At 37.1% G+C, this 13,113-nt stretch overlaps 2 protein-coding genes across 2 annotated transcripts; one reads left to right on the top strand and one right to left on the bottom strand.

Moving 5' to 3' along the window:
- The first annotated feature begins 1,875 nt into the window (after positions 1 to 1,875).
- LOC122292463 (pentatricopeptide repeat-containing protein At1g07590, mitochondrial) lies at positions 1,876 to 4,813 on the top strand. The gene is made up of 2 exons (XM_043100841.1): positions 1,876 to 2,386; positions 3,260 to 4,813. Exons 1-2 carry the CDS (start codon positions 1,952 to 1,954, stop codon positions 4,508 to 4,510), a joined length of 1,686 nt encoding a protein of 561 aa, XP_042956775.1. The 5' UTR covers positions 1,876 to 1,951; the 3' UTR covers positions 4,511 to 4,813.
- Positions 4,814 to 5,546: 733 nt separating this feature from the next.
- On the bottom strand, positions 5,547 to 7,731 carry LOC122292466 (outer envelope pore protein 16, chloroplastic). The gene is made up of 6 exons (XM_043100842.1): positions 7,508 to 7,731; positions 7,320 to 7,371; positions 6,957 to 6,988; positions 6,705 to 6,738; positions 6,516 to 6,583; positions 5,547 to 5,869 (listed from the first exon to the last, which is right to left on the bottom strand). Exons 1-6 carry the CDS (start codon positions 7,619 to 7,621, stop codon positions 5,729 to 5,731), a joined length of 441 nt encoding a protein of 146 aa, XP_042956776.1. The 5' UTR covers positions 7,622 to 7,731; the 3' UTR covers positions 5,547 to 5,728.
- Between the last annotated feature and the right edge of the window lie 5,382 nt (positions 7,732 to 13,113).

The following is a 13,113-nucleotide window of genomic DNA, read 5'->3' as shown; positions in this document are numbered from 1 at the left end:
TTTTTTTTTTTGAATAAAAGTTCCTCATTCTTGATTAGGAGTATAATCGAACCAGTTTGATACTCTTTAACCTGAGGTTACGAACTAAAAATTTTGATTTATTAAATAAATTAATAAAATTAAAATTAAGTATCTCTTTAATATGGTTAATAAATATTAAATAATTTTATTATATATATAATCAATAATGATTCTTTAGATGAAAATTATATAATAAATTATATAATTACTATATAAAATAATATATTATATATAAAACTATATATACACATTTAGTTGGTTTCGGTCTGATCCGATCTAAAAAAAATATATTTCAAGACTTATTAATAAAACTATCGATTCAATCCGGTCAATTCTTCTTATCCAAACCAATAGTCTTATAGCCCTATTCTCGACGCTTTTGTAGTGGCGGAACTACATGCATCTAAGAGTGCCATGGCCCCCCAATTTTTTTTTTTTTTTTTGAAAAATCAAAATATACTTTAATTTTTATTCATAATTTTATGAATATAGAAAATGGTCCCTCAAAAAAAGTTATAATCTCTTTATATTCTATAAAATTTTAATATACTTAGAAATATCTTTTCAATTTTTTCCTATAATCTCAAAATTTTGTATAATTCTTATATATTATCTCTTTTCAAAGAGTGTGGTCTCATCAAAATTAAACCAAAATTAAGTTTAGAAGAAATAATAAACTTACTAATATGGATCCTAAATTTTTTTGTTATACAATATTAGACTTCTTAATTTGGAATTCAAAGTAAAAATATAAGAAAAATCATTTAAGATTGGTGATCTATATGAAAAATAGTTGAGAGGTTTTATCCTTCAGATTTCATTGAGCAAGAAAAATCTTATTCAAGATATCTATTATAATATTATATGCTTAATGTGATATGAAAATATCTAGAATTTACATAAAACTTAATAAACTAACTTACATATATACTAGAATGAAAGATGACATTCCAAACAATCACTTGATAGTTTATATGAACTAAATAAATTCTAAATATTTCATTATAAAAATAATAATAGATTAATATTATTTCATGAAATATTATCGTCAAAAACTTGAAACATATATTAAGATGTTTTATTTTTACTTATACATTATAAATTACCGAGATCTAATTTTATATATATTTATATTTTTATAATTTTTAAATTTCAATTTATCGTACATTAGAAAATTTAACCCTTTTAAAAAAAATTCATGATTCCACCGCTGCCCTTCTGAAAACTTATTCCATCGCCTACCAAGAAAATGGTCGCGAGTGCACTAGGAAGAATACAATTGGAAATCCCTTTACAGATAGAACCATTGCATTTTCACTGGTATCTAACAATTTCTTTGAAATTAAACTCATATATCATTCACAGCTCAAATGAAAAACTCAAATATCTTCACGGTTTAACTTGTAACAGTAACAGTCTCTTTATATCAATTTCTGAAAATTAAATTAAAATAAATTCACCCATGGCCCAATTTAGAGATATCTTCATGGGTTTATCAGTATAGATTGAAGTTTTTCTTCTAAATTGGATTAAATTAATTCCCTCAAAATTAGTTTGTTAAATTGTCATTTGTCTTAAACATGTGGAGCATATGTTTTGTTAACGAAATTAATGTAGTAATATACTTTACGTAGTAAGCTCCGTTTTCTCTTTTTAAAAAAAAAATGAAATCTATCGTTAAAAAATAATTTTTTTATATAGATTTTAAATTTAACTACTTTTTTTTAAATAAAATATACATAATTTATACATTCTAAAACTGTAAATAGGATTTCAATAAGCCTAAAATAGTGATCGAAATTGAAATTTTAGTCTCTTAAGAATGAAGATAAATACAAGTGTTGGATTCGCGTCAGAGCATGGGCTGGGCTCGCGCGGTTGGGGTATTTAGCATTCACCCGAGCCACTCCACTGTTTCCTTAAATGAAGTATGCTAACGGTAACTCTTCTAATTCAACGCGGTCTCGTTCAGACAATTCGTCGAGCGCCTCCGATTCCCTGCACGTCTGTCGGCCAAATCCTTTGCAGTTTCTACTTTCTTAACACCCGAGCTCCTGAAACCGATAGAATTTTAGAATCGGAAGAAGAAAACCCCAGCTGCTTGTCATATGGTGTTGAAAAGCTGCCAAAGGGCGACTCCATTGGGTCTGCTTTTCAGAGCTGGAAATTCCCCGAGAAAATATCGGACTCAAATGGAGAAAAGCCTGGCTGCTTGTCTCATATGATTGAGAAGCTGCAAAAGGATGAGACTGTTGGGTCTTCCTTTCAAAGATGGATGGGTTATGGGTTCCCCATTAATAGAGGCGACATTTTCCATGCAATTAACCGTCTTAGGAAGCTCAAGATGAACAAACGAGCGCTTGAGGTCTCTCTCTCTCTCTCTCTCTCTCTCTCTCTCTCTCTCTCTCTCTCGGTGTGTGTGTGTGTGTGTGTGTATTTGCGTGATGCTGGATGCATTTCAGTTTTATAAACGAGCTCGTGAGATTATTTATTTTATTCGTACACTCTCACGGACTTAGATGTGTTATTTTTTTCAGAAGCAGCGTATTTGTTTGTTTAAATGATTTAATCGTGTTCTAATTGCATATATATAGGCGAAACTGGACGCGCTATCTGGCTATCCCCCTGAAGAGCTCGCTAGCTCGCTTAGTTTTTGAACACGTATAGTTCTTGTTTGATTGCCGGGAACGTTTTGGGGGACGGAATAAAAAAATTTCCCTTTTATGATGCAATGATCCTTAAATAAATAGAAGAGTCGCCTGATTAATTCCTGGAGGTTTTTTTAGCATGTACATGATCAGAAATACTTGACTAATGATTTTGATTTCTACTGCTTTCTCAATCTTTCCTTGGCAAACGATCAAATGCATATATTTTTGTTCTTATAAAACTAAAATGACAGTTATGCGTGTTTATGGGTAAAATTGCTAACGCACCATAAATGATGAACAAAGCACATTCTATTCAGGTTTGTTCGGAAAGCAAAAATGAAACAAATTTAGTATACTCTTGTGGTTAGTTATTGCCTCTGGGTCATTCTGAACTATTTCACTAAAGATTTGGGAATCACCTTTACAGATAGAACCTTTGCATTTTCACTGGTATCTAACCATTTCTTTCAAATTAAATGTGGCGTCTGCAATCCACCCTGCATACTTGCTCCCCTTCTGAATTGAAACGGTTACAGCAAATGAACCGCTGAGAGATTTAAACCTGACCTATTTGTTTGCTTTGACAGGTAATGGAGTGGGTGATTAGGGAAAGGCCATACAAACCTAAAGAACTAGACTACTCTTATCTATTGGAATTTACAACTAGACTTCATGGGATACCTCAGGGTGAAAGACTATTCTCTCGCATCCCTCCTGAGTTCCAGAATGAGTTGCTTTATAACAATCTTGTGATCGCATGCTTGGATAAAGGTTCGATAAGGCTTTCACTTGCATACATGAAGAAAATGAGGGAACTGGGTCATCCCATCTCACACCTGGTCTTCAACCGCCTCATTATCCTCCATTCCTCCCCAAGCCGTAGGAAAATTATCCCCAAAATCCTCACTCAGATGAAGGCTGATAAGGTGGCTTCACATGTGTCAACCTACAACATTCTTATGAAAATGGAAGCCAACGAACACAATATTGAAGGGCTGATGAAGGTATTCAGTGACATGAAACGAGCAAAAGTTGAGCCAAATGAAATATCTTACTGCATCGTAGCCACTGCACATGCAGTGGCAAGGTTGAACATTGTGGCCGAAGCCTATGTTGAATCTGTGGAGATGTCTGTTACAGGGAATAACTGGTCAACACTGGATGTCCTAATCATCTTGTACGGGTATTTAGGGAAAAGGGAGGAGCTAGAGAGAACTTGGAGTATTGTGCAAGAACTCCCTCATGTTAGGTCTAAAAGTTACGTACTGGCAATTGAAGCATTTGGTAGAGTTGGACAGCTAAGTCGAGCAGAAGAGCTTTGGTTAGAAATGAAGTCAGTAAAAGGGTTAAAATCAAGTGAGCAGTTCAACTCTATAATATCTGTATATTGCAAACATGGTTTGATCGATAAAGCATCTAGGCTTTTTTTGGAAATGGAGATGAATGGGTGCAAACCAAATGCCATAACGTATCGACATCTTGCTTTGGGTTGCCTAAAAGCAGAACTCGTGGTGGATGCCTTGAAGACTCTAGAGTTGGGGATGGATCTAACAACGACCAAGAGGGTCAGGAATTCAACCCCATGGTTGGAGACCACGCTTTCAATAATTGAGATTTTTGCAGAGAAGGGGGATGTAGTGAATGTAGAGAAGTTGTTTGGAGAACTTGGGAAAGCGAAATATACCAGGTATACCTTTGTGTACAATACCTTGCTCAAGGCATATGTGAAGGCCAAGAAATATGACCCAAATTTTTTGAGAAGGATGATTCTAGGAGGAGCCAGGCCAGATTCTGAGACCTATAGCCTGATAAAACTTGCAGAACAGTTTCGGAGCTAATGTTAATTTTTAGATTGTTTGTTATAGCATTTTTTTTTTCTCTCTATTTTTGTGTCAAATTAAGGAGTGGAGTTAGTAAGAATTGAGGTAGGAAATTCAGGAGGATCTTCTGGATTTTGCCCAGGAGTATCGTGAAGATGCAGGCTGTAGAAGAGTCCTCGTAACACCTGAAGTGTAATACTCGCGTAACACCATTAGTGGGTTAGGCATTGATATACCTATTAATTATTATAACAATCATAGAAGAACTATTGGCTTGACTGTCTTTCACATCGACAATGTTACACAAGTGTTACATTTGAAGTATTGGGAGTTGAATAAGTTGCTCGATTCCATCGATGCTTCACCCCTCCTGGAATTGAGCGAATTATCATAAATGAGCCTCCTACGGAACGGCCAATACAACATTGTTTACCCTTTCATGTTCTTTTCTTGTCTTCTTATTGTTGGCAAATCGTACCTATTTCTTAGTAGCATATGTTTTGGCATCCACTGCGTGGCTTTTGAATGCGACGTTGAAAATAAATCCCTTTTTTTTGGCATATAAGATTCTTCTTCCAACATTCCACAGAGAGAAATCGAGGTTCGATGCATTTGTGATACAACCCCTGGCAGAGAAGCCATTCCAAACATTACTTTCAGAACACAGCAAGATTATGACTGAAGTATGTTGGCTTCTGTGCGTCCATTTGGCAGGATGGATTGGGGACGATTGAAGAGTAAGTCAAGAAATAGAACTGGAGTTGAACTTTCCGCTATATATATATATTATATAGCTTACGATGATCATACTATTCTTCTCCTTTCATTCCCTTCTTTACCACCATTTTACAATTCCCATCATGCCATTTTTCCATCCCATCTACCAAACACATGCAATGAAAAATAACTCTCTTTTCCATCCATCCTACCTCTTCTTTTCACTCACCTTTTCATGCTCCCAACAGAGATATTTAGTTCTAAAGAAACTGATTGTACGAGGTTTAACAGAATACTATTTTTTTTTCTAGGAGAATAATATGAACAAACACTAAGATTGAACCAAATAGTTGGAATTTATTAACCATCCACATTCGGTTGTCTTTCTTACAAACTTACTATTTCACAAGGAAATAACAAAGTAAAAGGCAAACATTCTTCCTTCTCGCAGTGTTATAATAGAGATAAGGGAGAGCTTTTTTTGATAAGTAGATACGGGAGAACTTTAGAGCCATCAGTTCAGACGAGGTAGTTGAGGAACTCTGCAGCGGTTGCAACCGCACCGCCTGTAATGGCATCTATCACAATCTTGTCTCTGTTGTTGTTGCTGGCTGCAGATACCAGTGCACCTGTCATCGCACCACCAATCATGGCATTCTTCTGCAATACATCCAACGAAAATCAAAGTTGGATATGGATTTTTTGATTGCCTATTAAAGATGTAAGTAAATGCTTGGTGCTTTGAAACTATTCTAACATTAAATCTCAATGATCACTACATCGAGCTAGCAACGAACCCATAGCTTTTTGCTTACAGATTAGAGCAGATATAAGAATGAAAAAAAGAAAAAGAAATGAACTCCGATGCAATCAATTTTGTTTAACAAGAACCACCTCTTGTTAGTGAACAAGTAGCAATCTAATTTAGTGCAATCCAATACCTACAAGCAGGGTTATCTAGTCTTATTTATCAGCTCAGATTTCTTTTTTCTTTTCTTTTTTTTTTCTTTTCTTTTATGTTGGGGAACCTCTCTTAGCCAGGCCTTCGGACCAATTCCTGCAGAATAAACCCCGGTCCCGTGCACCGCACTCTCGGAAGTTTCCCTACACGGAACTGATTATATCGCTTCTCAGCTCGGGTTTCTGAAGCTTTATACACATGTTAACTATAGGCACAAACAGCGGGAAACTGAGAAACAGAGTGGAAGCCAAAATATTCAGAATCAGTGCCATGCCTGAACCCTGATACCAAATTGCTCAAGTGTGGACAACAGAAAACTAAACAAGCACTTTATAGCAAACATACCCAGTCTCTTGTGCCACGAATCCTCTCTGATCCATACTCCAATCCCACATAAACTCCAGCCACAGTTCCTGTGAATCAAAGGGATTCTTAGTTTAGCTCCTCATTTTGCACAAGTTTTCTGAAGCATTAAACTAAGAAACTTTCATTATCTCATAGAATTAAAAAACATGGAATATGACTCGCACTTACCCCAATACGCGCCTTCTTTACACATCTTCTTCAGCTGCAATAACAGTAGTTTCCATTAGCAGAGCAAGTTTAGCATGCCATATTCATCTCTTTCAAAAAAAATAGTGTCAACGTCCAAAACGCGGAAACTATTAATTTAACAATGAATCGATATGTATATTCTGGTCAACATCCAAAAATACAATGAAGCTAGCCAACGAAACCACGAGGTCATCATGGTTGAAAAATCAGATATAGTTAACAGATACTCACCGAGTGCTCAAACTTGTGCCGAGAAATATTCCCTGCAATCAGCATGTTACATTAGAAGAGAACTGTAACAAGATCATCTTAGCAGGTTAAAATTTCAGAGAGATGGAAAAAAGCGCCAAACGAGTTGAATATGAGATTTTTCATCGGTCAAATCTATTTAATTTGGCATAACAGTGTAGCGTAGAATACAAGAGTGGCATTAACTCCGGTGAAATTGAATTCTCCGTGAAGATGCGGAGAACCAAAACGATGTCAAAGCCAGCCATTTTTCTCAGTTTTCTCAGCGACAAGATTCATTGGCACAGACAGAGAGAGAGAGAGAGAGAGAGAGAGAGAGAGATATATATATATATATATATATACCTTTTCTAAGGACGTCATAGGCATCCTCTGCAACTGCTCTGGCAGCGGCGACCTGAGCCAAAAAAAATGCAGAAGGAAGCCGTCAAATTCTCTCAAAAACGCTACCCAGAAGGAGCAGAAGAAGGAAAATGAGAGAGGGAGAGAGGGAGAGAGATGAAAGAGAATGAAGAGGGAAGGAATAATATTACGGTGCCGATCTTCAAGAAACCATCGACGGTGAGGTTGAGGAAAGGGTTGCCCGTGTCAATCATGACTTCGACTTTAGGAGTAGACAGAGAACCAGAAAACCTGCTCCGAGGCATCCTTCTCCACTTTCGCACAACACACTCTCCCTCAGTGTCGCTCTCTCGCTCTCTCGCTTTCTATCTCCTCTCCGTCTTTGTTAATCTCTCTAAAATTTAGACGAATTAATTGGGATTTTATTCGTTTATTTAAGACTGAGCCTCGTTTGTTGGATTAAACGGACGAGATGAGAATCGAAGTAGGATATTTTGTAAACAGCTCGGCTTAGCAACCGACGGACGCTTAGCAACGGCCCGTCGGTTGCTAAGCCATCAACAACATCCAATAGAAGTCCTCCACTTAAGCAAGTTTTCACAAAAATTATAAGGAACAATACACTAGATGAAATCAATATTTTTGTAGAAAACACAAAAACTTAAGACCGCCGCTGGCTGCAAGATCTGTCACCCACCGCCGTGTTTTGCTTAACCCACTAGTTCCGTCACCACCAGCTCAGTAGGCACCAGTTCCATCACCACCTATTACAAAGAAGTGAAAGAACAATAGCATTATTAGATTGCTATTTTCATATCGAACCTACAAAACTTTCATATTCAAAAGTGCTATTTTTATATCAACACCACCATAGGATTTGTGCACCCTAGAAAAGAATTAGGGCATACCAGAGAAGAAAATATCAAATGAATTTGTAAGGAGCATACCAGAAAGGCTAATTAGGACATACCAAAGAGGAAAATATCGAAGCATACTAGAGAAACTTAAGGGTTACGTCGACTCCATATTGTCCTCTGAGTGTCATGGCTTCAACAAATACTCGACGGCGGCGACTTCGAGTGAGGATGTTGAGGACCTCGGTCAAGTCCCTAAACACTATGTTCCTCTAGTCAAGCTCCTCCTTGTGATGACCGAATAAGCCTTGTCTTGTTGCTTGTCTTTATTGAGTATGGCAATGAAGGGTCCCTAGGTTGATGGGGGTATGGTGTTTAGTGATGGTAATGATGGTGAATATAATTGAGGGTGATCTAATTGAGGTGTTTGAGTAATGATGCAAAGTGGAACGGATTGGAGGATCTCTCTTGGTGTAGGCGCCACTTAGGATGATGTAGGGTTTGGTGATGTAGTTGGCGCCACTTAGGGTATTTTAGGGTTAGATGAAGTGAGGCTAGGGTTTTATGATGGGTTAGATTAGGTTTAGGGTTTATGAAAGATTTTAGGGATGACCCTAAAATTTAGGGATTGGAGTATGGAGACTAGGGTTAGGGTTTTCTAAAATGTAGGAAATCCTTATGAAGGCTAGGGTTTTCGGCTAAGCATGTTGGAAAAGTAGATATAGGTTAGATTTAGGGTTTTATGGCTTTATGGAAGTGGTATGATATGGACTTGGGTCTTATGGAGGCTAAGTATGTGTTTGGCAAGTGAGAAAATGTATGGAAGGGATATGAAATTATAAATCTAGGCTATGGCATGTGAGAATTATAGATCTATGAAAGTTGGAATGTGTTGGGCATGATTTATGATTGGGAGATGGGAAGATGGATGTATTTATGTAATCAAGAGAAAATATATGAACAAGAATGAAAAATAAAGATCAACAATAGAAGATTGAATAAATAAACCTCATAAGATTGATAAATGAATCAACACTCATTTAGGAATTGCAAGATGAAGATCCTCTCATTGGGATTCACAAATTGCCCCCAAGTAGCCCAAGTGCTTAAGTACTGAAAGAGATCTCAAAAACAAATAATCCTTCCATCAAGGAATTTGCCAACAAATCCAAATGAAATGACTAAGGGTCCTATTTATAGAGTTTACAAATTGGAAACCCTCAAAAGGTCTCTAGCAAAATAAATACATAAACAAAGCAAATAAACAAAATAATAAATTGATAAATGGCCCTATGGCCATGACATGCATGGCCCATGGTGGGCTAGAGTAGTGCATGGCCCATGGCTGGACTAGTCTTGATCTGGTCCGATGGCTGGCTACATGGTATGACATAGTGCTATGCATTGGTCTGGTGGTGGACACAGCATGGTGTTGTACGTGGCCTACTGATGATGACATGGCATGGTGCCAAGCTTAGGTCTGATGCTGGGCATAAGGTCGTGTCGTGCTGTTGTTGTGAGGCCCAATCAAGTGGCTTGGGCGATGGTCCTGCATGGCCCGGGCAGGTAGCCTGGGCGATAGGCATGCATGGCTCAAGCTGATGGTCTGGGCGCTGGGGCTGCAAAGCACGGGATGATGCCGTGAACTAGATTGCATGCCTGGTAGGCATGCCACTAACCTTGCCTGCAAGATACAGGCTGGAGCTGTGAGCTGGATGAGGCGCGCATGCGCAAGGGAATGTGCATGCCAACACTCAGGGACTGTGCGCGGCCAATAGTCTCCATGGGCGCTTGCTGCGTGTCCCGACCTGAGCCAAGGCATATATGTAGGCTAACCATGTGACTGTCTTAACCCTCCAAAAGCTGTATCAAGGTGTGGTTTTGGACAATCCTCCTTGGAGTTGTGACAGGGTCACAAGATTTCTAGTCTAGTCTAGGAGAGGGGTGGGTGGAGAGGGGGGCGGGTTTCATGCAAGAGGATAGGAGACGGAGAAGAGGGGGTGGGTGGAGAGGGGGGTGGGTTTCATGCAAGAGGATAGGAGACGGGGAAGAGGGGTGGGTTTCGTGTTCATCTACTAAGCAGGTACATGGAAACTAAATTGAGAAGTATATTTTTCATTCACCCATTGGAAGGTTATTGTTTGGGGTTTATTAGACAGCCGGTCTTAAGATTTCCACTTTTGTAAATAGTAATAAAATTATTTAAATTAAAATGTTTATAGAGTTTTGAAAAATGAGAGACAAAAAATTGAATAAAAATATTATAAAGTTAAACTATTGTTATAATATAATTTCTTTATTTTGAGATTTGAAAAAATTGAATTATTTTTCATGTTTTGTTTATAAGTTTGGGGAAGTTGAAAAATTAGGTAATGATTAGATAAAAAAGTTGAAAAGTTAAATTTAAAAATTTAAAATTGAAAAATATTTACGTTTGAATAGTATTTTGATGTTGAAATGAGATGCGACAAGATAGGTTGAGACCATCTATAGAACCAAACAGGGCCTTATCTGAACAATGAATTTTTTTTTTTCAATTAATTGTTTTCAATTGTTTTTGTCCTAAGTTCCATATCGGAGGAAAATAAATGGATAATTTGTGAGATATTTATTTTTCTACAAAATCACAATTTATCTTAAACAATCACTCATTTGAGCAATTCAATACAAAGTGACAATTGATAGTCATGAAAAAATTAGTTTTTATTTTTTATTTTTTTTATTTTTTATGTGTAGACCAAAAGTGAAGTGGTATTGTAAGTAATTAATTATTTTCAATTATTTTTCTTCACATATTTGATTTCATGGGAGAGAACAAAGATGATTATTTTATGAAATATAAAAAGAAAGTACCCTAGCCACAAACGGATTAGACAAAAGCAAGGGAGAAGCTACCTACCTGCTTGACAAACTCTCTTTTACACCCATGAATAAGACACTTGCCACGTATGGATTGTAGCAAATTAGAGAATAAGCCGCATGCAAGCGATCACGTTATTTTATTTTCTTTTTGCTCGATCTCTTCCCCCTCTCTCTTCTCCTCCCCCCACACCCATCTTTGTGTGTGTGTGTGTAAAATGCACTCTCTCTTTCCTTTAAATACTCTCTCCTTCAAAACCTCCCTCTCTTCCTCCCTCTCCTCTAATTTGTTACCCCTCAACCAAACTCAGATCGGATCTTTATTTTGTTGCATTTTAATTTCTATTTGGCTACTAAGAAAATGTGGGATTTTAGTGTTAGTAATATAGTAACTTTTGATGACAATATATCGCTTGTTTTCACATTTTTACATAGAATAAACGTACCATTTCTATTGTTATTTGAGCAGTACCAGAACAATGTGCATGTGTGTAGGTGATAACAGAAGATTTTAAGAGAAACCATGAGGATTTCAATGCTATATTAACTGTTGAATATTTGTTTTTATTGGGTGTTAGTAGAAGATTTGTTGTATTGTTGAAGATTCGAGCGCAAAAGATCATGATGTTTTTGTTTTGGAATGATGAAAAGGAAAAAGACTAGCAAACAAGAGATTATAGAATGGTTTTGTTTTGGTGCTGGGGAGAGGAAATTACTAGATGGTGGTGGAGAGAGAGAAAGGGAAAGGGGGGAGAGGAGAAATGAGAAGGGAGAGTGTGCAAGGGAGAGGAGAGAAATGATGAGGGTTATTCAATACACCAGCCCACATCATAAATCACATAAAACTCATATTTATTGAGATATTATTGGCTAAGTGTAAAAAAAGGTGAAGGTACACGATTAGTCTGGAGTTTTTTCTCAAAAGTAATCCTATAAACTAATTCTATTTGATATAATTCATCATATTGTAATGTTATTTTTATTGTAAAGTAGATCTAACAGATTATATAAAATTATTCCAATTTATAATATTGCTTTTGTATAATATATTTATGATTGTAGCACGGTCTAAAGAGAAATAAAATATAAAAATAAAACAGAAAAAGAAAAAGCGAAGAGAAGGCCGCTCGAGATCTTTGCATGTGCCGGTAGTTGGGGCATGGGAAAATGTGGGTGTGCATGTGATCACATTGAGTTTGAGTAAGTTGGTAGTTCCACTACAAGAAAATACACTTTAGCCAGCGCTTTTTGAATTGCTGCAAATAAAGACGCTGCAAATGGTTGTTATTTGCAGCGTTTTTCACATCGCTATCAATATTTTACACTAAAATGAGGTTTCCGTAAAGTGGTACCATGAACTGTCTTATTGCAGTGAATTTGTGATATTTTATGACGGGAAAAATGCCGCAATAAATAAAAAGCAGTTGTGACGTAAGTAAATGACAGGATTGTCATTTTAATGGCAAATTATCTTTAGTACTCGTATACGGGGGCGGCAAGACCCACCAAAAACAAAACTTTTCCCCCTCGATTTTGGTTTTAGTACACTCCTGAAAACCCCCTCATTTTCGTCTTTTCCATTGATTTCTGGCTACCTACAACTGAATCCACCTCACTACGTTGCCATACGGCTTCCCTCATCCACAAAAAACCAGCCCTAGCAGCATCGTCCACCCATTTGGAAATTCATGCAAGTTAGACCCTTCGAATGGGAATCATAAAAGCCAGCCATTAGCGCCAAAAATATCCTCTCCTTTTGGGTCCAAAATTTGGACTTTGTGTTATTTGGTAAGCCTCTATTTCAAGATCAACCACACCCCGTTTCCTACTAGGAGGGGGTTTCCCATGTAGCCTCTCTGTCCTCTCCTTCACTCGCTTCTCACCAATTTCGAGTCCCTTTTGCTTTTACTATCCAAATATATACCCCAAAAATTTGTTGTTAGGCAGAGAATTGGAGGTGGAGATCCTTGCGATTCCTCGACAATTCTCACGCATGCACCACAGGTATCTCCTCCCAACTCCCCCACTTTTTGATAAAATGCTAGTACAAATTTACAGCGATGTGTTTTCTTTATGTTTTCGTA

This window comes from Carya illinoinensis, chromosome 13 (assembly GCF_018687715.1).
Source record: "Carya illinoinensis cultivar Pawnee chromosome 13, C.illinoinensisPawnee_v1, whole genome shotgun sequence".
In the NCBI taxonomy this organism is placed as follows: Eukaryota; Viridiplantae; Streptophyta; class Magnoliopsida; order Fagales; family Juglandaceae; genus Carya; species Carya illinoinensis.
This window is presented reverse-complemented; position numbering and strand designations above follow the sequence as displayed.

Excerpts from the sequence above, each read along its gene's own strand:
- LOC122292463 (XM_043100841.1), top strand. The coding sequence starts at position 1,952 with ATGCTAACGGTAACTCTTCTAATTCAACGCGGTCTCGTTCAGACAATT. Across the intron at positions 2,387-3,259 it reads TGAACAAACGAGCGCTTGAG|GTAATGGAGTGGGTGATTAG; the intron begins GTCTCTCTCTCT and ends TTGCTTTGACAG.
- LOC122292466 (XM_043100842.1), bottom strand. The coding sequence starts at position 7,621 with ATGCCTCGGAGCAGGTTTTCTGGTTCTCTGTCTACTCCTAAAGTCGAA. Across the intron at positions 7,372-7,507 it reads GTTTCTTGAAGATCGGCACC|GTCGCCGCTGCCAGAGCAGT; the intron begins GTAATATTATTC and ends TTTTTGGCTCAG. Across the intron at positions 6,584-6,704 it reads TAAAGAAGGCGCGTATTGGG|GAACTGTGGCTGGAGTTTAT; the intron begins GTAAGTGCGAGT and ends TTTGATTCACAG.